The 26092-nt window shown below is 38.0% G+C and overlaps 1 protein-coding gene across 2 annotated transcripts in view; it reads right to left on the reverse strand.

Annotated features, from left to right (window-relative positions):
* Positions 1–26092, reverse strand: part of Angpt1 (angiopoietin 1) — a 225509-nt gene that overhangs the window by 28735 nt on the left and 170682 nt on the right. For both annotated transcript variants that reach the window (XM_057792663.1, XM_057792662.1), the window contains exons 5-7: positions 20978–21105; positions 12469–12570; positions 3797–3963 (exon numbers count right to left, since the gene is read on the reverse strand). In XM_057792663.1, the coding sequence (XP_057648646.1) occupies positions 3797–3963; positions 12469–12570; positions 20978–21105 (397 nt within the window). The remainder of the gene's footprint in view (positions 1–3796; positions 3964–12468; positions 12571–20977; positions 21106–26092) is intronic.

Genomic DNA, 26092 nt, shown 5'->3' on the forward strand with positions numbered 1-26092 from the left:
GAAGTATATTAAAGGTAAAAGAGGTTATCAACTTGAGAGTAGAGGGGTTCAAATAAGAGTAACTGGGAGATGCTGGGGGGAGGAAAGGAAAGGGGGAAGTAAAAGTATTATTTCACTTAACAGCATCAATAAAAGAAAAAAGAAAACCCTGTAAATTTAATTCAAAACATGAATAGGGAGAGAGACCTCATTGAATTAGCTTTTCTTCCATCGTGTAGGTTACTTTTCTCACTGATGTAATAAAACACCATAAAAACAACTTAGGGAAATGAGGGTCTATTTTGCACTATCATTTAAGAAGTACTACAAGGGCTGGGGGGAATGATTTGGTTGTTAAGAGCACTGACTGCTCTTGCAGAGGACCTGAGTTCAAGCCCTAGCAACCACATGGTGCTAAGAACCAACTGTAAACCCAATTCCTGTGGATATGGTTCCCTTTTCTGCCCTCGTTGGATGCCAACCATGCATGTGCTGCACAGACATACATGCAGACAAAACACCTATACACATAAAATGAAGTGTTGCAGTCTACCATGAAGGAGAAGGAATGGCAGCAGTTGTTTGATGTGTCTGATCGCATAGTATATATAATCAAGAATCAAGAGAGATGGGAAGTGGAGCCATGCTATAAAGCCTCAAGGCCCATTACTGAGTCACCTACTTCATCCAGTGAGGTCTCCTAAAAGTTCCACCACCCTCTAACCCTGAGCCCTCATCCTGGGACCAAGTACTCCAACAAAAGAGTCTATGGGAAACATTTTATATTGAAACTAAAAGTCTTTGTGGGGAGGGGGGATGAGTAATATCTTCTATGGCATATTTCCTTTAACCACCTACCAAAGCAGGCTTTTGATTTAATGCATCATAATTCCCTATTTGAAGAAAACAAGAATCCTATATTCAATTTTGTGAGAGGCAATTATGGCAGATCTAGGTTTTGTTAGGTCATGGTAAGAGATAAAGCCAGAGTTACCCACTTTGTTATAGCAATACTGTCAGAGGAACCACCGTGAAAAAGATAATAGTAAAAATGCCTCTCCATCCCTGAGAAAAAATTGTGTGCTCTTTAGCCTCCACTTTCTCTCCTTTAAAACCAGAAGTATTAAATTAAATCACAGTCCTAGCTTTGCAATTCTGATTCTCAAGTTTCAAACATCTTTCATGAAAGAAAATTCTATAATATATACCATTCCAAGCTAGGAAGACCTAATATTTTACTGTAGTTCTGTGTCATATGTGTGAAAGACATGTAGACAAAGGAATCATAGATACCAAAAGTTCATGGAGAATTTAAAAAAGGTAGCGGGGATGGACTCTAGCACGAAGCCATTGATCTCGCATGCATACGCAAGAGTAATGAACAGTCGCCATCAGAAGCTTTGCCGGTGCCAGCTATTTCAAGCTTACCCTAACTTTATCCACCAAAGACCACCCAACCGCACATGCATGGACACGCACACACAAACACAAGCACCTCTACCACAACGGCATTACTGCCATAGCACACTGAGCGGCATTTTGGAAAGGAACCAGGGCAAATTCTTCAGAAGCCTAGAAAAAGACTAGACTAATTACTTGCTAGTTCTATTGTCAAGCTGTCTGACATTAGCCAAGTTTCATACAGTTTCAAGTTTCAGGTCAAAACATTTACATAAGAGTACCCCTGATGTTTTACAGTGGTTTCTCTTGTTGCAAAACTCTCAAGATATTGACCTCGCTAGAAACATTTCTTCTTACACCCCATTGCATTTTATAAATGTCATTTCTTTGGTTTCTGGAGCTGCCATAAAGTATACCCTTGCTCCCACCCTGAGATTTCTATTTTTTATAACTCTTCCTCATCCTTTATTATGTGACATCATCAGTATTTGTTAAGAAAAATTATTATTAGATATTCAAAGCTCTAATCATACACATCATATCCTAAAAAATGAGTTGTGCCATTAAAAAAAGAAAGCTTCGGATTTTAGCTCCCAAAGATTGCTATGACTGAAAAAGACAAGTAAGAATCAGAAATAGCTGATCTCCGAGGACACAGTCAGCCACACTGGGTGAAAAAACCACAAGACTTTGTTTGGTAACACTATAAGTTACACACAGTCATGTGTCACCCGTTTGATGTTCACTATTATGCTTGCAAGACAGATGGGGAATATTGAGACTCAAAAGCCATTGTACTTCCTCTTTACCTGTTATGAGATCAAGGCACATGTAACTGAGGATCCATTATGTGATTAGTATTGTATCACGAGGTCATGAAAGGACACCAACTACAATAGTCTCCAGGTCTCAGGGAATGCTAACTAGGCTTTTAGGAGCTGTCAGTCACAGAACCTGAAGACGAGGTCTGAGAGATTGACTGAGAATGGCCAGTGCCTAATCAGGATCTTAGGACATGACAGCAACTCAGTAAATGTTGGAATAAATTTACTAGAGCTCCACATTTCCCACTTTTCCGAAGCTATGAGCTGCTCTTTGAGAAAAGAATCAGAACCAATTGAAATTAATAGTTTAGTTTGTCTATTTCCACATCATGTTACATGTACAGCCTTCATCATTTGGATTTTTGAGATTTATATTATTTAAAAATCCTGTTGATAATGCTTTATCTCCTCTGATGTGAATCACTCAGAAATATGTTTCCTCTCATTACATCAAAAGTGATTTGAAAAATCAAAATTTAATAGGAGTAAAGGAAATAAAACCTTAAGATCTTTTGTTAGAAAGAGTGGATCATTAGAGGGCATTGAGTCATAATTTTGTGGTATCATTCTTAGATACATGAAGTGACTACACATTCATAGCAGTTACAGTGGAGGCACACATGCGTCATTTAATCCATTATCCTCTCAGACTGAGGCAACACCAAAGTGTCAATCTATGAGATCCATGTCATGAGAGAGAGAGAGCCCTGCCACCCCCTACATACATGCATACTGCCCAGAGGACCAGGACCCACAGGCTGGATTGCCCACAGACCTAGGAAAGAATCAAACATGACTGGAGGAAAAAAAAAGTCACTGTAATGATGCATAACAATGTTGTGCCATACTCATAGATTGGTGCCTAGCCCTATCATCATCAAAATCTTCATCCAGAAGCTCAGGAAACAGATGTAGAGACCCACAGCCAAACATGCTCAGGGAATCCTGATGAAAAGTGGGAGTAAAGGTTTGTAGGAGGCATAGGGGTCAAGGACATTACAAGAATACCCACAGAATCAACTAACTGCACTTATAGGAGCTCAGAGAGACTGACCAGGCATCCAGGGAGCCTGCAAAGACCTGACCTAGGGCCTCTGCATAGATGTGAAAGTTGTGTAGCTTGGTCTTCTTGTGGGACCCCTAACAGTGGGAGCAGGGGCTGTCTCTGGCTCTTCTGCTGGCTTCCCGAAACCTACTCCTTGTACTGGGTTGCCTTATACATCCTTAAAAGAAGGCAAGGTGCTTAGTCTTACTGCATCTAGATATGCCATGTTTCACTGATATGCATGGGAGGCCTGCTTTTTTCTAAGTGGAGGAGAGGATTGATGGGCACGGGGGCGGGGGTGACAGAAGGGAGACAGGGAGAGGAAACTGCAGTGGGATATAAAATACATTAACAATTTTTTAAAAAGACCAACATTGAAGATTCTGAAAAGCCTTTACAACGTTTTCTGTATTTCATCATCATAGGCCTAGACAAATAAGTCGAATTTTCACTATCGGGTTTCATGCACAATACTTTCTGCTCTTTAATTAAAGCTCCTTGGTGGTACGGTCAAAGCCTGCTGGTTGCCGTTCTGCACGTAGCTTACCTATAGTTCTGTTTTTCATTTCCTATGTGGAATCTGTCGTACTGTGAGTAGGCTCGGTTCCCTTCCCAGTCCATCAGCTCAATCCTCAGCATGTACTGCCTTTGACTGGTTATGGCAAAGATAAATTCATTCCCCAGCCAGTATTCACCAGAGGGATTCCCAAAGCCCTGGGAAAGAAGAGAGACACGCTTGTTACTCCAGAGGGAACTTTGTCATGTTCAAATCTATTTTCTAAATAGCAATGTCAAATGACCTTTCAAAGACAGCTTTCTTTGTCTTTTTACACTTCGTTTTCATTACTAAACTAGTACTATTCTGCTGTTTCTCTCCACTGAAGTTAACATCTAATTCTTATCATAAAAGCTTGTTTTTGTGTGAAATTCTTGGGTTAAATTAACCCAGTTAGTAGACTTGACCAAAAAAATAACTCCCAATCCAAACTTCTTTTAGGCAGTTTCATAAAACTAAGTTGACATTTTAAACATAATTTGAATATTTTCCAATGAATATTATCATAACACTTCCCCTTGTTTAATAATGTTGTATTTGTTGTTATCACTATGCAAAAGTCCAGGTATACTATAATTTTATTGATGATTCAATTCTTCTAGTGATCTCATGGTCTAGAAACCAATGGGTGTTCTCACTTAGATTCTTCATTGGCAGAGATTTGGGTTTGGAGGCAGAAGGATGACTTAAGGGCTGTTGCGAGACTGAGCTGAATTCATTGTATCTGAATCTCACTGTGGTCTTATAGTTTTATTTGGAGTCACCTAAGTCAACACTGTCAAAATTTCAATTTTGTGTGTGTGTGTGTGTGTACGCACATGTGCGTGTGTGTATGAGGAGGGAGGAAAGGAGAGAGAGAGAGAGAAAGAGATCGAGAGAGAGAGAGAGAGAGGTGGTCCCTAAAGCTGATTCCTAATATTGAAGATATTGAAAAAAAAAAAGGAACCTGAGAAATTCCTGATATAGATTTGGGGCATTTTGCAGTTGCTCAGAAAGCCCTTCCATGGTAATGCCTGATGATCAGTTTCATTCCTTATGCTCACATTTGTCTTACTGAAACTGTTTTGGGCTGCTTGCAACAAAAGCCATGCTGTATTTGTGAATTCTCAAATACTAATGAAGAAGTGGCGCACAGTGAGCAACAAACACTAAATTTTACAGACACTGAAAGGGAAGGAGGACATGAAAGAGGAATATAAAAAGATCAAACGTTTGTAGTATTTTGCACTGATATTCGGAGATCATTCTGTTGAGTCTCAGTTGTACAACCTAGAGCTAGTAAAAATAAAAGTGTCAGCTTCTAGACTAAGATTCTGAGAACCTTACATATAATTCCACATATGGGCAGACTCCTCAATTGTGACGACACACACTAATGTTTAAAAGACCAGGTCCTGTAATGACTGGATATATACATGGTTGTTTTATGAAGAAATCGACCACTATTAATTGAGACATTTATTAATGAAGGGTTAATCTGTGCTTAGTATGAAGGAGTGTTATAATAGTTACAACAGCATTGATTGTCTCAATACAGGTGATACAATATGGAAAATGTTTATTTCTCTTCCAACTTAACACCAATTTCAAAGTAAAACAGATGTTTCCTTAACTTTTCCTTCATTAATCAACCTAAGAAATGAATCAATATACTCTATTTCTTCTTTAGACTATGCTGGTGCTCAGTGTCTACCAATAATTCTCTAAATTTGTTCCATTGCAGCTTCCAATATAGCTGCTTCCCATAACCAGCTGTGTTTGGTATCAAATCCCTTTCTGTCAGCTCTGCTACTGCAGTACCAACAGATCACAGTGCACTGTGTTTCAGGCAGTGCTTAGAGCAAATGCCTAGAGTGGCCAGAGTTGGCTGCACACACACACACACACACACACACATACACACACACATACACACACTCACACACACATAGCTATATATTTATATGTGTGTGGACATTTTCAAAGTTATTTTCTGATCTAACTAATTTTTTTATCCAACTGCACAATGTTCGTCTGGATGATATTGAATATGGAGTCCACTAAAGACTATTTGCATAACACAGAGGAAAATATTGAATTCATTAAAATTAGTACTCCACTGACTCCGTGTGTGTGTGTGTGTGCATGTGTTTTTGTTTATGTGCGTGTAAGTCTTCACACAAGTGCTTGCGGAAGCCAGAGCTTGACATATGATATCTTCTTTTCTTTTGTCCATGTTACTTATGGAGACAGGATCTTTCCTGACCAGGAGATCACATCCTTGGAAAGAACTGCTGGCCTTCAATCTCTGGCAGCGTCCTCTCTGTCTCCCAGTGCTGGGACAAAAAGTGTTTGCCACAACACACAGATTTTTATGTGGGTTCTGGGGTTGTAATCCCAGCCCTCATATTTTACTTCCTTACTCTTAAGACACTCAGGCCACATTTGGTGAAAACACCACAGTAGCAGAAATTATCAGCCATTTTTAGGATGTGCTAAAGATTTCGCAGCATCTCCCAGAAGCTAGTGCTCCATGCTAAGAAGTCCAATATTTTCTGTCTCTAACACAGGCACAGAAAAAGTTACAGGGGCTGAAACTCAGAGTTAGTGCTCTTCAGCTGCAGCAATTGCTGGAAAGACAAAGAGGACCACTGGGATTCCCTTGCAGTTTTCAGCTCAGGCCAGGCAGTGCTGGCCCTCTCGTCACTTGACAAGTCCCTGTGCCACACAGCATTGAAACAAGGATTCAACAATTATATTAAATGTGAGTAGAGAGGCTGGGGATGATGAAGTGTTAATTCTTAGGTCTCATATTTCCAAAAGTGTTGTGTGGATAAAACTCCCCAAGGGGAAAGAGCGTGGATCCTAGGTGAGCCTCAAAAGTGGACAGACAAGAGAGTCATTCCTACAAAAGTCCATGCTCTCTTGCCCTCTGTCAGTATACAGGTCTCAGAGAGCACCAGCCTGTTCTCTCCCTCTCAGCATTCAGGTCTGAAGGAACACTAGGAAAGAAAAGTGTTACTTGCTGAACAGTTGCTTTTTTTTTCCTTTCAGGGTTACATAACTGAAATTTGCCACTAGAAGACAAATTTTTAGTTCCTGCACCTCACCCCCCAAAACTGTCTACATGAGCAAACTGTTTTATTGTCGTGATAGCAGAGGAAGGAAACTGTCTAAAGGCCAAGTGCAGTGGAGCAGAAACAACTGTTTCATCATCGTGAAGATGACAGACTTGCCAAAAAGGGGAAATGGAAATGGGTTCCCACATTAGGAAACCGTTGAGTAGTTTATCAGAGACATTCATGGGTCTTGTGGTGGGGAACAGAGGGTTGGGTGGGATTAAGTAACCTCCCCCTTATCTCTGCTACAGCTGAAGCCTTCCTTTACCACACATTTTCAGCAGAGCTTTCTACATCACTTAAAAGACTCGGGTTCCTCATCTGCAGAAGAGATGGTTTCAAAAATTTCCATGCACGGTGTTATAAGAATGAAAATTAGCCGAGGCTCCTGAGTGTTCATGCGGAAAAGGAACTTAAGAGAAGCCTACTGAGCTCTGTCATGTTACACAGTCATGTTTGGCTTTGTTCTGTAAGATGGCAAGCTATTTGGTGGGGACAGGAATTCTCTTCTGTAAGATCTAAGAATCCCAGGGTCTTATATTGGCTGAAAATTAATGTGTATATCAATAACATTAGTCAACAGGCTTTTAGACATGAAGGTGTTATGATAAGCTGAGCGCTGCTTTGTGGAAGAAATGTTATTTTAACCCAAGATTTTAATTGAGAAATGAAAACTTAAAACCAACTGTTTGTGCAAATGGGGCTTCAGTCTAGCACAAACGTCACAAAAGACAATGACCACCCCCTCCTCAATCTTTCCTGCTCGCCTGTGAAAAACAAGTTCCAAGAATGAGGCTAAATCTTCAAGCTCAGGCTTCAGCAAGGCTGATAATTGATTAGACCGTTAGGGACAGTGGAGAGCTTGTCATGTTGGAGGTCCAGGACCTAACCACAATTTATCTTGAGCCATCTTTAGCCCTCTAAATAGCCATTCCTTGCCCATTTCTGTGTCACCTCATGTTCTGTGACTAATCGGTAAACCATCTTAGAACACATTAACTTAACAAAGTCATAGTTTCCATCAGTCAAAGGGCTAAGGATGCTAAGGCAGTGTCTCGGGCCTACAGGAGACTCGCCCTCCTCTCTGCTTTTTCCTTTAATGTGTTTTACTATGTTTTCATTTATGAGTTTCTCTGTTCTATTACTATAAAATCTTCATGCGATTGCTTCCATGGTGGACCATGGAATTCGGGGTAACCTAAATCTGTGTTCCCAAGTTATGGATCCAATGCCAAACTATGTCTTATCCCCTTTGAGGTCAGAGTTGTCTTTGTCAACACATCTTAATGGGAGAGTACCTGTGTCCTTTGCCTCCCCTTTGACCAGATTTCTCCCCATCTCTCCCTTCCTATATATCTCACATGCTTTAGGATCTAGGAGAAGAAATTTTAAGTTCATATACTGTTGGGAGCAGTGAGACACCAGATCCTGAATTTCTTGTAATCCCCTGATCTGAGTGCCTACAGCTGCTCTGAGCACGAGACCTTCAGGAGTTCCTGATGGCAGGAGAGTGGTTTCTGGTGGGTTTGGCTGGGGCATGGCTATCTCTACATAATTTGCCCCTGAACACAGTAAAGGGGCATTCTTGGGGAATTCAAGGATGACCCGTGTAGCTGTCTCTCTGTCTGTGTGTGTCTGTGTATTTTAACCTCCAGCCCCCTTGCCCGAAGCTCACGGACTGGGTGCCAGCGCACAGAGCGCAGACACGGGGGTGCAGTGCGTGGCAATATACCCACAGTAATAACTAATTGATACCTCTAATTATTCCTTTACTTGGAAGTGAGTATCAAACAGAATGGAGGAGGTTATTTATGAATAGAGATGAAATACTTTCTCCATGTGTATATAGTTCAGAATGTCTAACATGGGCTTAAAGATCAGTATATTCAAACAGTTCCACATACTGAAGGTGGAAATTCATATAAATACAACATTAAATAACTATGTACAATATATTAATAATAACAATATATTAGATATATTATCTGATTAATCAATATATTCATATATATTAATAAATATATTAATCAGATAAAATTATCTGAATAAAGGAGGCATAAAGCCACATCTTTGTCCTAGTCTCTGTACCATGACTTTCGATTATGGTAGTAACAGAAAAAAAAAAAGCAAATTTATGCATAAAATATTGTAGTGCATAACTCAAAAACCATTTTTACATATGTTTGGATATAGTAACTTATCCTAGGCCAGTGTTTTATTTTAAATACCCTGTAAAAACATAAAATATGAAAATCATGTACAGAGTTCTTTTCTGATGTTAAGGAGGCAGAGGCGAACCAGCACTAGTAGAAGGAACAGATTCTTCTGTTGTGAATAAGATGCAAAGACTCCATTCCACACACAAATGAATATATTCAGCTATGTCAATCAGAATTGCACAAAGAACTTTGATGCCATGAATCAGATTCAGTGCTGATTAATTTCATTTGTCTTCCAGTAGTTTAATAAAAGGGGGAGCATAGGAATTTAAAAGAAAACAATGCTGACTTCCAATTGGCCTCAAGAGTCACATTACACTTCTAAACTACAGAGGGAGGAAAGAACCAATATTCGTTAATTTTGCCAAAACCTGGAAAAATGTCCAATTTCAGCTTGCACTTTTTCCAAGTTAATAAAATAATTGTCTCAGATACTTTGTTTGTTTTGTCTGATAATGCTCACAGGAAGTGTTGACTTTTTATAGAAGAAACAAAATTGAAACCAGACACAGGCCTTGTATCCTATGGGCTTCATCTTTCTTTCATACAAATTATTAAAGAAAGCAGATAAGCCTGGTTTTCCAAAGGTTTTCTTTTCTTTTCCTTCTTTTTTCTTACTCCACATTTAGAGCCCAAGTTAGAAGTAGCTCCTTCTGTGGCTGAGACACCAAGCCCAAGAAAGATGGGAATAAATTTTGATTTAAAGAATTTTAATTTCTTATGCATGTTTTTCAATGGACATGCAGAAATGCAATTTAAAAGATGCTTTTAATTTCTTTCCACAAACAAGAACGCCCAGAAAGTAAGTAGGTGCTCTCACAGAAATGTTTGTTTCAATAGGAAGCTCAGTTTATAGGATAATTGTCTTCAAAACAAACCAACTTTGTCCCCAGGGAGTTAGTGACTCCCTGTCATAAAGCTGCCACTTAGAGAAGTTGTTGCAACTGTCTGGTTCACTGGCTACATGCAGAAGGACTGTTGGTGAGCATGGTGTCCCCATAGTCCCTAAGTACCCCGTTAGAAGGACCACCACACACTTCCCTCTCAGCAGTAAATGTCTTTACAAGTCTGTAACCCAGATTTGCTGGATTTCCGCCTAAGGAAGTGTTAAGAGACAACAACGTTCAGAAGTTCTCCTTTGGGCTAAAGCCAATGCTGAGAATCATGTACTGTGGAACCTCCATGTAGGGAGTGGCTTACAATTAAAAAAGATTGGGCTGACGGCATTAACACAAAATTCCGGAAAACTTATTAGGAGAGAGGCAGTCTGAAAGTATCAGTCAGTGGGAAGTGAAGGACACAGGGACAGCCATCAACAGGGGAAGGAACAGAGGTCACAGCTACTTACAATGTCCCATGAGTCAAAACTAGTGAAGACGAGAGAAAGAACTGCGTGCACACCAGTGTGACTTTCCCTGAGCACGTCCTCCGTCAGCCGAGGAAGCTTGCAGCTAGTTTCTGGCAAGCGGCACCAGGCGTGCTTGAGGCATGAAGAACCTTCCATGCCTCTACCCTTCTTGGTGGAATTGTGCTCTTTTGTTTTCAGGTGAAAGAGAGACTTTGAAAGAGCTAGGACACTTGTGACCCTGTGCTCTGGAGAATATTAACCAAGTTTTAACATACAATAAATTCTTTCAATTTAGAAAATCTTCATATTCATTTTTTTTGCCAAAATGTTTAAAAAATTCAGAACTAATTTACTTTCTGACCATGAATAATTGAAATAGAGGCAATAAATTTTTCAAGCTTAAATAAAACCTGATAGCTTTTCCTGTGTGAGCATAAGGGAGAGGGAAAAATGTCAATGGTTAACGAATAATCCCAGTCTCCTTCCAATAACGAAAAAAATCAATTGTCTATGAATGAATTCATTTGGTAAATACACAAAAGGCATTAATCAATGCCATGCCTAACCAGTCAGTGTGTCTCGACATTACCAGTGCGAAAAAGGTAGTCACGATGACAATTTCACATTCGTTTTCCTGTTTTTAATATAAGTGGTAATGTAAGTCAGAATGATTTGACTCTGTTTATTGGTTTTTATTCTCAGTTGTAGTCACTGGCTCTAGACAATGTTTTCCCCTCAATTCTAACATGCTGCTTGCAAACTCTGGGCTAGTCTGTGAATTTGAAACCCTCCAGGGCACAAAGCATACTGTACACACACTCCTGATGTAACCAGGCTGTGGCACACCCTGCTGAATTATGTGTGTTTGTGACTTACAACTTATACTGATGCACTCTGTGTGTGTTAAGTCTTGCTCGTTCAAGGCAGACAGCACAGACTGAGCTCATAGTGAAACGGTTCCACCTTCCATTCAAGTGCCACCCTTACCTTTCATTCCCCAATTATTTGTTTGTTTTTTTTTGCCACAGTAAAAATCACACAGTTATCTCAGTAAAATTTCTCGTTGGCTTGGTCTGTTTTTTGATCTTACCTTCATGAGTTTTTAAGGTCAATGTTTCAAATTCTTGTGACTTTACAGGACTAACTTGCATTCAGGATGCTCTCTGAATTTCTCAACAAAATGCCATAGATACAAGGACAGCATGGGAGACTACCATCTATTTTCTTCAACACTTTTCTTACTCTGGTTAGCCATGTACTTATTGCGTAGGTTGTGATCAACCAAACAGAATTTTTGCATTGTTTGCTAAAATATCAAGACAGAACTCTGGCTAACAGGGCATTCTGATCACCTTCTAGTTTTCACCTTTGGAAAAAAAAATTGTTAGAAAGCCAAATCAAGAATTACACAGAATTTTTAATGTAAAATGATGAGAATCACTTCATAAATGAAAACTTCTTCCCTTAGAATGACTCTAAAAGTTCACTTCTGAACTTGAGAAATGCTAACTTTGACATGAGAAATCTGGCAATCCTTAGTCATTGCACCAAGAGAAGTCCAGGCTAGTCACATGCAAAGGTTTATGGAGACACTTTTATTCAGAGGTCAACAACTTGAAGCAGTGTGAAGGAGGCCACAGTTAGGTGGCATCTGTCTTGTTTCATGACCTGTGACCCTGAACAGCTTCCTGTCCTGCTCGTGTACCCAGCCTGGGTTGGAATTCTACTTTCTCCCACTAGAACAAATGCAGACAGTGCATAACAGATCACCAAATAATTACAATAATGCATTTTTCTTTCTATTGCACATAGGGAAATAATTTACTGAACATGATTTATGAGCGTTTTGTATCTAATGAAAATAATATCTTTAATGTAAGAATTGTTATTTTTAAATAACTCAAAGGCATTTAAAAGGTCAGGGTTTATCGTATATTGTGGGCGAAGATAACCTTATGATAAAAACATCAAAAGGCACTGTAAATTTTTCCATCTTACCATTTTATATTCTTTCCAGCCCCTTTGGAAGTCCAGACTTCCGTCTTCACGGTGCTGTATTACAGTCCAGCCTCCCCCATTCACATCCATATTGCAAAATACCTGAAAAACAACAGGAAAATAATGGTACATGGAAATTACATACAACTTAAAGAAATGTATGGCTGATATGTTTCAAAACATAAGTAGGATAGACAGGTCTAGCCTGAAAGACGACAAAAAGCTAAATTTCAGGCATATTATTGATTACTTCTCCCACAATTTACATTTGTGCTTCACTTGATAATGTTCATCAGAAATGTTTAATTATTTCTAAAACAGAAAATTGGCCTGCAGAAAATTAATAGCCTTAGTTTCAGACCACAATACAGTTTTAGAGGTCAGGGTAGCATGCTTGTCTTGTACGTGCAAGATTTTGGGGATAACCTCTAGTACCCCCCCAAAAACATTTAAAATCTCAAATTTAAATAAACACTTGTGGAAGTTTACACTTAAAAAATACTAATATTCCTAATGTGGCATACTATTTTTTTGGTCAAAATATAAAGTTCAGTATTCTTTAATCTATTATTATGTCAATGCAATTAAGAATTAAAAAATCAAATTTCTATATTTTATTGACAAATTCTCATATGCTTACATATCATAATAAATACTGTAATAATTACTCTTGTTTTATAAATTTTACACAGGAGGCAAAATTTGGTGAATGGAGAACAGATTGTTTAAATTTTAGTAGAAAATAATATAGCTTAGTGTATGCCTCCTGACTGTGGCAAGCTTTTCTTTCCTATGTAGCAGAGTTACTTGAAGATTTAATGCTAATTTCAAAAGAGCTTGCATGCAATAGCATTTATTTGAGAACTGATTTATTCTCGCCATACTTCTGCAATGGTCTTGTCTTTGGACGTCCCTAAGACTCACGGCACGTGAATATAACAGTCTGATTTCTCAAGAGCTGCACCATGGGGAACAGCATTCCTCCATCAGTTGAATAGTAAAGCATACTGAAGGTTAGCTAAATTGCGGGACTGAGACAAGAGCAGTGAGCAGGCGCTAAGGGTAGGGTGTTTTCCCTGAGGCATTAAGTTCGAGCACAACGGCCAGGAACATAATGACAAGAACTGTCATTCACAGCAAAAGCTTTTAGTGTACATCTGGGTGACGGAAACTAAAACACACAGGCCTGTGTGCATATGAATCAGGACAGGTCTCCTGAGGGCTCTACGTCCAGTTTGACACTGACCCTTCTGCCTTTAAACCCCTAGTAATCGACTCATCTCGAAATTCATACATTCTAAATTCTCCTTCTATTCCCAAGATTACTCTTCTGCTAATCTTCTGCTCTTCTCCATCTGCTCTGTGTCCTCAACATGACTCCTAACAAGTCTGCCTTTAATTATAAATATTCATCCCCCCCTCAATTCTAATGTACTCATCCACTTATTGTTTTCACTCATTAATTCTTGGGCAATGAGTCTATATTACGAAAGAGGAAATTTTGACAAATACGACATGGATCATGTCGTCAAAATGCCTTGATATTTCAATACTGATTGCTCTCATAGGGGTAAGAAGGCAGCAGAGTCCTTAATTTTCCAGCTGTAGTGACTTGAGGAATGATAGCAGTAGTGGCAAACATGGAGACAGTGCAAAGAGCTAACAAGTGAGGAAAGAAATGATTGATGTTTTGGACACTTTGTGTTGCATGTGATGTGGGCACCCAATGAAGGAGTATCGGATGGTAATGAGAGATGAGACCATCTACTGGAGGCAGACCAAAGGGGTATGAGCAAGAAAATGGGAGAATAAAGAAGAGTCATTAGCAATGACTCTTCTTCAGATATTTTGAAAACTTAATGTGCATTTTCTAACTTAATCCCAGAACAGCTTTCAAGAGTATGATTATGATATTTATGCTTACGAATGCAACACTGGGGTTTAGGTTTTGTAAAAGTAACCTACAGTGGTTATACTTATTAACTATAGGGAATCCAGGATATGAGTTCGATTTTAATTAGATTTAGGGTTTGAGGCTTCTGTATACGGGACTCAAAATTATTGGTAGTGATGTAACTGAAAGCCAATGTTGACATCATTAAGAACAATCTGTTACTTAAATAAATAAAGAAAAAGTGCTTATAGTGCGAGGAGGAAATCCATGAGTGGGTTTTAGTAAACAATTGGTACAGATTATATACATCAGTAACTTTAAGCGTGTACATATTTTGTTTTATTTGTTGTTATCTCTAGTTTCTCAAGCAGTGGGCAACCTACTGTCGATATTAAATGAATGTTCATTGCAGTCATAAGAAAATGTGGTTACCATAACCCCAAGAAAATGAGCTATATGTGGGGTTGGGAGGGAGAATAAATTAATCAACTATTTGAGAGAAATCAAGTGAAGTGAATATTTTCAAATATCTAGAAACTTTAAATGAAGGAGCCATTAGTGACTTTGGCCAGAAAGATTTCAGAATCTTTATAAAACTAAAGTCAGACAGAAGATTTTAAGCAGAGCATGGGTAGAAATTCCAAAGAAGCACCTGGAGAACTTAACATTTGAAAGTGATAGAAGTGAAAATATCAGGGAAACATTCTGCTAGAGGAAACTAATATCATTGGTTTCTTAATTAAATTTTGTACCACATTAACTGATGAATCCAAAGGAGGAATCTCTTTATCTGTCTATCTATCATCTATATATCATCTATGCATCTGTCGATTTTTTTTCTCCCCACTCTTCTCTTTCTCCCTTCTGTCCCCCATTTATCTCTTAATGGAACTACATACTCAGGAAAGGACTCACCACACTTATAAATGTACAAAATGTAGAGAAAACTATGCTATGCGTTTTCAAAGACAGTCACTTGCTAATATAATTGTACACACTTGTTTTAAATCACTCACAGCTTTTCCCCCAAACACAGCTTTCCTTTTAAAAGGAGGTGTCCAGAAACTTGACATATTAAGTGTTGAGAATGCATTTTAGGGGACAACCCAGAGAAAGACGGAGGGAGAAGTCACCAGGTTGAGACACAGAGAAATAGGTTAAAGGGATTTAAAGTGGGTCTGATTCCTGTGAACACACAAAAGTAACAATGATAGTAGATGCTGAGGCAGGATGTGGGGACAGCAGAGCTCAGCGGACTTGAGGGCTAGATTAAAGTTGTAACTCAGCTTTCTCTCAATTTTTCTTTCTTTCTTTCTTTCTTTCTTTCTTTCTTTCTTTCTTTCTTTCTTTCTTTCTTTCTCTCCTTCCTTCTTCATCTTCTCCTTCCTTCCTTCCTTCCTTCCTTCCTTCCTTCCTTCCTTCCTTTCTTTCTTCCTTCCGTCCTTCCTTTCCATGTATATGTGTGGAAGGTTAAGTGTACATAGCGTACTCACAGCTGTGTTTGGCATGAGCACTGCCATTACTCTTAGATCTTAGATGTACTTTATGGACAATATAATACAGGTTTATATAATGTATTACTTATTATACATATTTAGCATATTTACTGCATTGAAGTATTGTTATGTGTGACATTCAACATGATTTACATTTATAATTTATTATTAATAGAATAGACTATTCACAACAAATCATGCAAGTGTTCAACAAGTTTGCCTAGCAAACATGATTCTTGGCTGCTGTTTATTAATACTGGCTCTGTGAAGATTGATCATGCTAATTTGTATTTTATATCTATTTAAGAATTTGGATTCAATAATGAAAAGAAATGAAAGAAACCCCCATTGTTTTATCTACAGTCTAAAGAGGAAGAAAGGAGCATATTCCTAAAAGATTCAGGACATTTCATGGAACAAATGACCAGTTACAAAAGGATTTGAACACAGAAGATCCAAAGGGTTCATTTGCTGGCCGTGTGTGGTCTGTGTTATGTGGCATGCTCTTCCTGTGACTGGGGTCCTGCTCCATTTGCTATGTCTGCTGCATCTATTGATTCAATGACTGGAGTTTAGCTCTGTCCAAGAAAAGGCTAAACTGGCTTCTTCCCCAGGCAAGGCCAAAGCTTTCAAGCATTAAACACCTTTTAACTTAATATGGAGATTTAAACCCAAACAAAAAGGGGGAATTTGATTCACATACTTTTTATGCTTCTATGCTTTATACAAATTGGAATGATTAACCTTCTGGATGTTAATTATTTTTCCATAACCTTAAATGGAAAAGGCTTAACACATTTGTTACAGTACTTTTTCAAGAATTAGAGGAACTATGAGTTCTGAAACAAAATTTTTAATATTTTAAAAATAAGACTTATGATTTAATGGTTTGTTTTTGGATGAAGCAAACTGACTACAGGGCATTTGGCTTTAAAGACTTGTGAAATGAAAAGAGACATTCCATTTCCCTCTACTGTGCCTTGAAGGGAACACGGAGGGAAATAACCACAAACCATGAACACTATGAAACAGAAGAAAGATATAAAAGATAGAATTCTTGTTTTCCTTCTACATGAAAAATTAAATCATCCAGAGCTAACACTTTTGCCATCCACATGACATCTGAAAAACAACACTTTTCAAATTTTAGAATGCATTTCTTTTTTCTGACATAGAGCAATATCAATCAAAATAGACAGGCAGCACCAACAGGACCTGCAAAGACTCAAATCTCAGTGCTGAGAGCGGGAGGCAAACAGAAGCTCCCATCCCTAACAGAGAACCTGTCTTTATTTGACATTTACTTGCAAAAAATAAAATTCTCCAACGTCACCTCACAGGGAAGATTAACCATGCTTAAGGGCAGGCCCTATTCCAAAGGTAAAATGGCAACACAGAAAGCCTTCTATGGCATTTTTTGTAGGTGGTTTTTCTCAGTTCACTATGTCTGGGCATTTTATGTATTATTGGTTCTTTGCTGTGTATTACTGTTTTTGATTTTGTATTTTTATGTTTTGAGGTGTGTGTGTGTTTGTCCACACATGTACACATGGTGTGTATCTTGTGTTTTCTCTTTGTCAAATTTTATTATTATTGTGATTTGTTTTCTTGTTTTCTAAAAAAAAAGGAAAGCAGAAGGCATTGAGTTGGGTGGGGAGAATCTGGAAGGAGTGAAAACCACGATCAAAGCATAGTGTATAAAAAATCTGCATGTTAAATGAAAACAAATTCATAAATAGTTCTGGGAACTGCAGTCCCTACTCTTCTGAAGGATGAGCATTTGTTGTCAATTGTTTTTTTGTTGCCTTAAACACCTGCTTTATTGATTGCTTCATATTCCATATGATACATACTGAACTCGATTTTAGTATTATTAGTTTTTATAGACTTCAATTTCCTTAACTTCTGATGAACTTGTGAGAACATTACAAAAAGAAAAAAAAAAAAGAAATGAGCTTTTGCTAAGTATATTCAGGGGAAGTAGCAGCTGTTTTGTTGATGGTATTCTAGTCTATTTGGGAGGGTCTAATAATAAATTTTCTCAATGCCTTTTATTGTAATTAAGAGAATATCAATGATTTGGATCAAAAGAAAGAAAGTGAAACCTTATAGGATATGGGGAGTGAAGTAGATTTTAATAAATTCTTCCCTCATGCCACACATATGCCTTCTTCAACTTCATATAAAAAATTGGTCGATGAAACTTCAATCATCACCAGTGTAAACAATTATATTTTTAGACCTTCTCTGAAACTGGAAACAGATGCCTGCTTTCAAAGGCAGTGTTAAATAGTTGCCATATATATAATTTGGGCAAGTTGTCTTTCTGAAATTAGGATGCTAGAAGCACACAACTTCTTGAGCTGTTGAAAAGGATAAGTTAGTGTGCCGTAGAGAAATCAAGTTCTCAGAACCTTGTGTGTCAAACTGTTAATGACCAATATTTCGAACTGTTCCATTAATCAGCTTCTAAATTACTTGGATGAAATTCATAAATATTTGTTCTTTCCAAGGCCATGCGAAATGAATATAATATGCATTACCAGTCATAAAAGTGTAGCTATGCCAGTCTAAATCAAACAATACTACAACTTGTTAGAGAATCCTGTTGGAGGAAGACAAAAATTACTCCTTTAAGCTTCTAATTATGAATACTCTTTGCTTACACACTGAAAAGTTTGGAAGATCCTATTCTAACGCTGTAGCTGGCTCCTACATTGAGCCCCTCGAGAGAGTGTTTTAAAATTACATTTCCACAAGTAATAAACAAATAATTAATAATTGCATTAAATTGATCGTCTAAGTTGTTCTCCAATACAATAATTTAATAATCTAAATTACTAAATCTGTAATGTCATCTATCATTTGGACAAGAGTTAAGTAAATGTGAGATGCATGTTTAATGAGTTAGATAAAATATTCTTTTTGCTCTAACAGGAACAGTGGCTTAGTGTGTAGCCTGGGTATCATTTGCTTCTCAAAACAGTTTGAAAGGGAGATGAATTATGCTTTTATTAGAATAGAATGATATGAATTGAAGTTCACAGAATGACTCTTTATGTGTGCTTCTGTCCTTCCCTGGGGGCTATACAGTAGCATGAGCAACAGAGTGAATACAACTCTTAGGACTTGTTGGCACAGTTAGTGTGTGCATGTGTGTGTTGTGTGCAGATTTATTTTTAGACTATCAAAACCTCCTCATTATCCTCAGCTCTCCTCATCCTTGTACATTCATATTTTATATGTTTCTTTGTTTCATTTTATTTTAAGCCACAGATTTCCTAATCCAAAGACTAATGCCCAGAACCCCCACAGGAAAAGCAGACGACATCATGATGCCTTTGTAAGTGGCTGAGGTGGGAACACAGAGGACTGCACATGCGCCTTTACCCCTTCCTGTGCTTTCTGTCCCACCTTCCCCACTCCCATCTGTAAAGCAAAACTGAAGACTTCTTTTCAGAAGAAAATTTTGTTTCAAGAAAAGAGAAAAATAGTGAGAAAACTCTACCCAGTAGCCCTTATTCAAATCAGTATCAAGAGACAGGGGCAGAAAAAGATTCAGCCTTGGACTGGAGGTGGACTTTGGGCCAGACACCTAGCTTTGGTAATTGCATGATAGCTGGCACAGGGGTCTCCAAGATTCACTTCCCTTGCTTATCAAAAGTCACAAAACATCAGGGAAAAAAGTTAGACTTGGTGAACGCGAGGTAGACATGTTGAGGCTTTCACTATTAGTGCGTTCTTTCTTTCATCTGTACACTCTGGTGCTGATTGATTAAGGACTAGCTATGTGAAGAAGACATGCTTAGCCCCAGGAAATCAGAAATAAAAAGCCACAGTTCTACCTTGTAGAACTTTAATAATAGAAATGCCGTGCAAAACTCTTGGGGAAACCTAGGAAGGCCTTTTATGAGCATGTTCACAGGATTCAAAGAAAATGAAGGTTCATACATAGGTGTGTCAAGGAGCAGAGGACAGTGTTTTAACCCAGAACAGACTTCTGGACCTTGTAAGTCCAAAAAAACCCTTACATGTTACAGTAAGCAGGTCTACTGCCTCTGATCCCACTATCTTTTTCTGCCTCACCTAAAGGTCCCTCCATAACCTCCTTTAAAGAGACATCTCCAGAACTACATTTCTTTAGTTCTTGGTAACTGTCTTCTTTTGCCAAATGCCTGTCTTCTCTATCACACTCAGAACTGTTTGTCTTGTATTTGTGTTTAGACAGTGACTGGCAAATGAATGGCATCTCATTCATTGTTCTGAGCGAAAGTATAAATAAATGATGTAATCGACAAGTTCGGAGGGGTCTCTAAAAGGTAAAGGATAGCAAGATATTGCTTCATTGCTTCAATGTTTATTTTTTGGGCACTGATTGACATAAAGATGAATCTTTTCTTCTTCTTCTTCTTCTTTTTTTTTTTTTTTTGGTTTTTCGAGACAGGGTTTCTCTGTGGTTTTGGTTCCTGTCCTGGAACTAGCTCTTGTAGACCAGGCTGGTCTCAAACTCACAGAGATCCGCCTGCCTCTGCCTCCCAAGTGCTGGGATTAAAGGCGTGTGCCACCACCCCCCGGCTCTTTTCTTCTTTTCTGTATGAAGGGTACATCCTTTCATTATAGTGTTAAGATAGGATACATTTCTCCCACACCAATAGTATCAATAATTATCTAAGGAGCTGGATCTGGCTCTGCTCTGATGCTGGAGGACATCTGTTCCCTGACACCTTGGGACTTTAGAAGATGAAGTGCAGTGAAGGCGCATGTGACAAACAAAAAATTTTGAGCACTATGATATTCAAGAAATTGAAGAAAATAAAATTTATATGACTAACAGATCAGAAGTACTGGGGTTAGAGGATGTCTGCAAAATAGAGTTTCATCCCCTGTGGACCAGAGAAACACACTCTCTCTGAGAACACAAAAGAGAAGCTAAAGGCTGTGTGTGTGTGTGTTTGCCTGTGCGTGTGTGCATGTGTGTGCGCGCGTGCATGTGTGTGCTAGTGTGCATGTGTGTAAACCAACATGTATCGTGTATAACAAACTCACAAATTTATTTGATCATAGAGCAGTTCAACTAGGATCTGCTTTACTTTACATAAACACAAACTTCTGATTTTACCTTTTTGGGTTCTGGGATATTATTAAAATAAATTGTGTAGATTCCACTCTTATTAAAACCAGCTTGATAAACATCTGCACAGTCTCGAAATGGTTTCTCTTCTTCCCTTTTTCCTCCCTTTAGCAAAACTGCAAAATAAAAGAGAGATTATAATATATAAATAAGAATATCAGCATCATTACCATTCAAATGGTTTGAAACATAGCAGGTTTTTGCAGCCTTCACACAATAGCTATGTTGCATATACTGAGAAATAAAACATACCGCCCCAAAGTAACTGGTAAATTGAAAAAAGATTTTAAAAAGCTGTGAATCAATTTTCATTTATATATTAATCTTACATCTATTTCTTTGCTTTTTCAATATCTTCATAAACTTCATCTTAGTGGACAAAATTACATAATTATATAATGCTTCCTATTGTTAGCAATTTATGTCAATGTTTCCTGTCAAATTTATAAAACACTTCTATCTACATTTCAGAGAGAAGTTTATTTATTTATTGCATTGTTGGAAATTTCATGTCTCAGTACATGTTCTACCAATGAGTTATATCTCAAACCCCAGGGTTAAAATATGTAAAAATATCAAAAACAGCAACAATGACAACAAAAAGAAAAATACTTTCTGTTCTTGATGTTGATGGCGCACACCTTTAATCCCAGCACTCAGGAGGCAGAAGCAGGCAGATCTCTGTGAGTTCGAGGCCAGCCTGGTCTTCAGAGTGAGTTTCAGTACAATCAGGCCTACACAGAGAAACCCTGTCTCGAAAAACAAACAAACAAAAAAAAAATACAAAAAAAAAAGAAAGAAAATAAACAAATAAAAATAAGGGAAAACATTTAAAAATACAATATTCTTATTAATTCTTTCAGAACTTCCTACATTCATACAGTGCATTTTGATTGATTGCCTCACCCCTCCCAACTTTGAGTCACTGTTTTAAATGACCCACACAGATGACCCACACAGTCCAAAACTTAGTGCCCATATACTGTGCAGTGAGGGACCACCCAGTGAAGCCTAGTTGACCCGCCAGGTCCACATCTTTAATACAAACTAACTCTCCTTCCTTCAAAAGCTATCAATTATCAATAGCTTTTCCGCTACACGTAGAAGCTTGTGAATCCCCGTTTCTCCCATCCTGGAATCTTGACAGGCGTGACCTCATGAAGATCTTGTGCAGAGAAGCAGAGCCGCCATGAGCTCATGAGTGTCGTGGCTCTATCCTGCCTGGAAGACACTGCGTTGCTCCAGTCTTCCCAACCTCTGTGTCTTGTAAGCATTCCACCCTCTCATTTTCAATGGTTCCTGAGCCTTGGTGAAAGGAATTGATTATGTCCCATTTGCAGCCGAACAGTCCACAAGCAGGCGTTTTCTACACTAGGACCAGCTGCGAGTTTCTACATTAGTTACCAGCCACGACGCAGAGAAACTCCTCTAATAATGTCGAACAGTTGTACTAATCTATGAATGTAGAGGGCAGTTTGATACTATGTCCATTTTGCATCATAATAATAGCTTCAGCCATTAGGCATGGGAACTCCACAACCATGGGTTTTTGGACATAATTACAGTACCAGGAAATCCTTTCCTGCTGTAGAGTGGGCCCGAAATGCAATCAGAATATAGTTGGTCACCCTCATAACACTTGGGCCATTACTGTGCTCTTGCAACCATGTTGAGAATCGCTCTAATAAAGTTTATAGGATTTATTTGATTTCTAGAATTTAAGGAGATGGATTTCTAAGCTTATTCCTAAACTTAATTTCTAAATAATGTTTGTCTACTCATTTTGCATCATCTGTGTGATGATTTAGCTTCAGGGTATTTAACCAGGTGCAATTAAGTTTTCTTTCTAGGTTTTAAATAGGCTTATAAATTGTTTTGTGCTTTCTTTTCCCTCCTTTTTATCAAGACAGGTTCTCTTGTGTAGCCCTGGCTGTCCTGGAACTCACTCTACAGATCAGGCTGGCCAAGAACTCAGAGCGCCGCCTGCCCCTGCCTCCTGCCTGCTGGGATTAAAGGTGTGCACCACTAAAGCCTGGCTACTATTTCATCCTTACAAAGTCTAGTTATTTAGGAGTTTTTGACTTTAGTTTTTAAGAAAATTTCCAGGAACCATTTAAACGAAATCCAGGGAACACTACTGGTTATGTTTAATGCTTTAAACATTTATATTACATTTGATATTTAAATTCTTTCTTCAAAAAGTACTCTGGCCATGCCAGTCATTACTTCACTGTCACCCAAACTAATAATTGAGTTCTTTGGTGAAAAGGGCCTTATTTTAGTCACAGAGCTTCACCCGTTTGTAAGTTCTCATTAAGAAAATCAAAATACAATTGGCCCATTTAATAGGTCATGGCTGAAGAAGAATGTGCTGTGGAAAACATCAATGATTTAGCATTCTAAAATATATATATTACTTCCATAATTGATTTCATTTAATTAAGGACTTTTGTAATAGTAGTCTTTGTTTTCAGTCACTTAAAAAATCACAATGTTCCTACATAATAAAAACATCAAATATCTGCCATGAGAAACTGCTATTAAAGGGATCTGAAAAGTGTGAAAGGATATGAAATATTGGCTTGAATGTAGTAGAACATTAGTTATCCTTTCATAAGTGATAAGCAGACTAATATTTGTGGAGTGAGTTATGTTAATGTAAATAGCTTAAACTTTAAAACTGCTAGATTATGTTTTAAAAGGCAAAGTATTTGTGTCAGATATGATGCCATAATGCAAAAATTAAAGTTTAATAATTCATCATTTTGTATGCAGCTAATGCCTTGCTAGCGGTTTTGCAGTTACACTGAAGTGCTGCTATCAAACTGCAATTTCAATACAGAATGAGTACACACTGGACAGTTCATACGACAGTGAAGAAGTGTCTTTTGCAAAATGTATGAGAAGAATCATTTAAAAACATATCGATAAATGCTTACCAAAAGGCAATTTTTAGTGGCACTGGGCTAAAAGCAACAAAACGTTTGCTAGGTTTTGCTTATAACAACTAAACGGACCATTAGTTTTCAAAATCAATTTTTCCTAAGCACTCAGTACTTGATCACTTCTAATGTGCAAGTGTGAAAATAATCCTCACTAAGTGCCCCAAATAGGAATGCAAAGAAGTACGAACTGAAATTTATGATGGCATAAGAGAAGAAAAAACACAGGAAAATGTGGTGAACAGAAACCCATTGGGGGAAACTCGTCTTTCTTTTTAGGGAGAGAGAAGAAGAAAGTCATTTATCTAAGAAGAAAATGTTTCTCTCACTGAACACACTACTTCCTGGACATGAGTATGTGGTTATGCGAGGGAACACATTCCCTCCTTCCTTTCTTCACCTCCTGTGCCCTGTGCTTCTCCAGTGCAGGAAGATGTGGGTGAAGGGGCTATGTGTGGTCACAGAAGCCTTTCACACACATTCTCAGAAACAGGAAGAAGGGAGAGGTTGGCTAGTAGCCTCCTTTGTGGAATTTGTGCCAGTGCTGTCTAAATTAATATTAAAAATTCTCTATATGGGGAAATCTTCTATGGTTGGACTGAAAATTTTTATCATAGTGGTGGTATGTGTGACATAGATCTTTGCTTTGATCTCCATTTGAATCAGCATTTGAAAACCTGACAAATCCTCTTTCCATAAGATGATTTTTTTCCCCTTAAACAAACACTGGGCTACTTTTTTCTAAATTACTGTCAATTTTTAAAACTTTGATTTCGGTACATTTAGAGTGTTAAAAACCAAAAAAAAAAAACTGTGAAAAATGAATATGATCTAAAAATTCATCTCTGCTTTATTTTTAATTTTATATTGTGGTTTAAAGACGAGTCCATCTCTAAAGATAGTTTGATTTCCAGTGTGCTTGTTAAAATCAACCTATAATCTGAAGCAGTCATAAATATTTCTGAGGTAGGCATGTCAATCACAAACAAAGCAGAATGGAGCACGGTAATAGTGAAGAAACCATAGTTACTACCACTGACATAATAATGGTAAAAACACTGATCATAGCAACCTTAAGTCTCTACTCACTTTTCTGAAATAACCATCACCAGAACAGAGAAGCCCACAGCAGGTGGAGCTCCTAGGTCTTTCTCCCCTCAAGTTCAAACCCTGCAGCTTACTAAATCCAGGGAAGCTAAAACCATCCGATCATTTGTAAGATTTTATTGATCTGACTTCTTAACAAAACTTTATTGACTTAATAATTGCTGCTTTGAGTCAAAAAGAAGGAAGTAATCTCATGGTATGCCATAAGCCCTATCTAAGATTAATGATTCAAAGATTACTGACTATTAAATGATAGTATCGTGATGCATAGAAAATGTATCGGTTGTTATTGTTTGAATAATTTCATTGTTAAGCACTAGAGTGTTCTAAAATTTGTTGTCCTGTCCATATTATAAAAATGGGTAATTGATGAACATTTTGAAATACAGAAATACAATACAAGAAGGTGAATCTGTTGAACTTCACGTGTCAGCAACAGTGATAAACTGTTCACAGCGGAGATTTAATTAGACCAGAAGAGCCTAGAAGAGTGTGCGGTAAAGAACCGCAGGACAGAAAAGACATCAGTTAGCCAGAGGTGTGGAATGATTTAGAAAATGACTCAAGGTCTTTGTCTTTTAAAGTTTACTGTAACAACAGACCATGAAAAAGCATGAATTTCAACATTGTCCTTTCTACCTAAAGTTACTTCTTTGACTGCCCACTATTTTCTTTTCCTCTCCTGTTATTTAGTTTCCAATGTGTTTAACTTTCTTCTGAGAATCTTGAATCCCGCCTTTCTAATCTGTTCTTCACCAACATCCCTTTTCTTCCTCCCTGCTTAGGACAGTGAGCATTTAAGTGAGTCAGGCATTTAAGAAGGACTTGGGCGCACAGGCAGTTAAGGACTCAGGCGGCATTTGGCATCTGTGGTGATGTTTGTCCACTGTCACTCACCACTTCTTCATCACAAACACTGCCATTTCTTGGGTTTTGAATCTCATTTTTCTGCATAGCTTATCTCTAATTTCATATGACTGTTCAAGACTGCTGTCACTCTGGTCTTCTGTCACTCTTTCTATCCAGCCACTACCACAGCTTAGTTTTCTATGAG

The sequence above is a fragment of the Chionomys nivalis genome, chromosome 17 (assembly GCF_950005125.1).
Source record: "Chionomys nivalis chromosome 17, mChiNiv1.1, whole genome shotgun sequence".
Taxonomy (NCBI): domain Eukaryota; kingdom Metazoa; phylum Chordata; class Mammalia; order Rodentia; family Cricetidae; genus Chionomys; species Chionomys nivalis.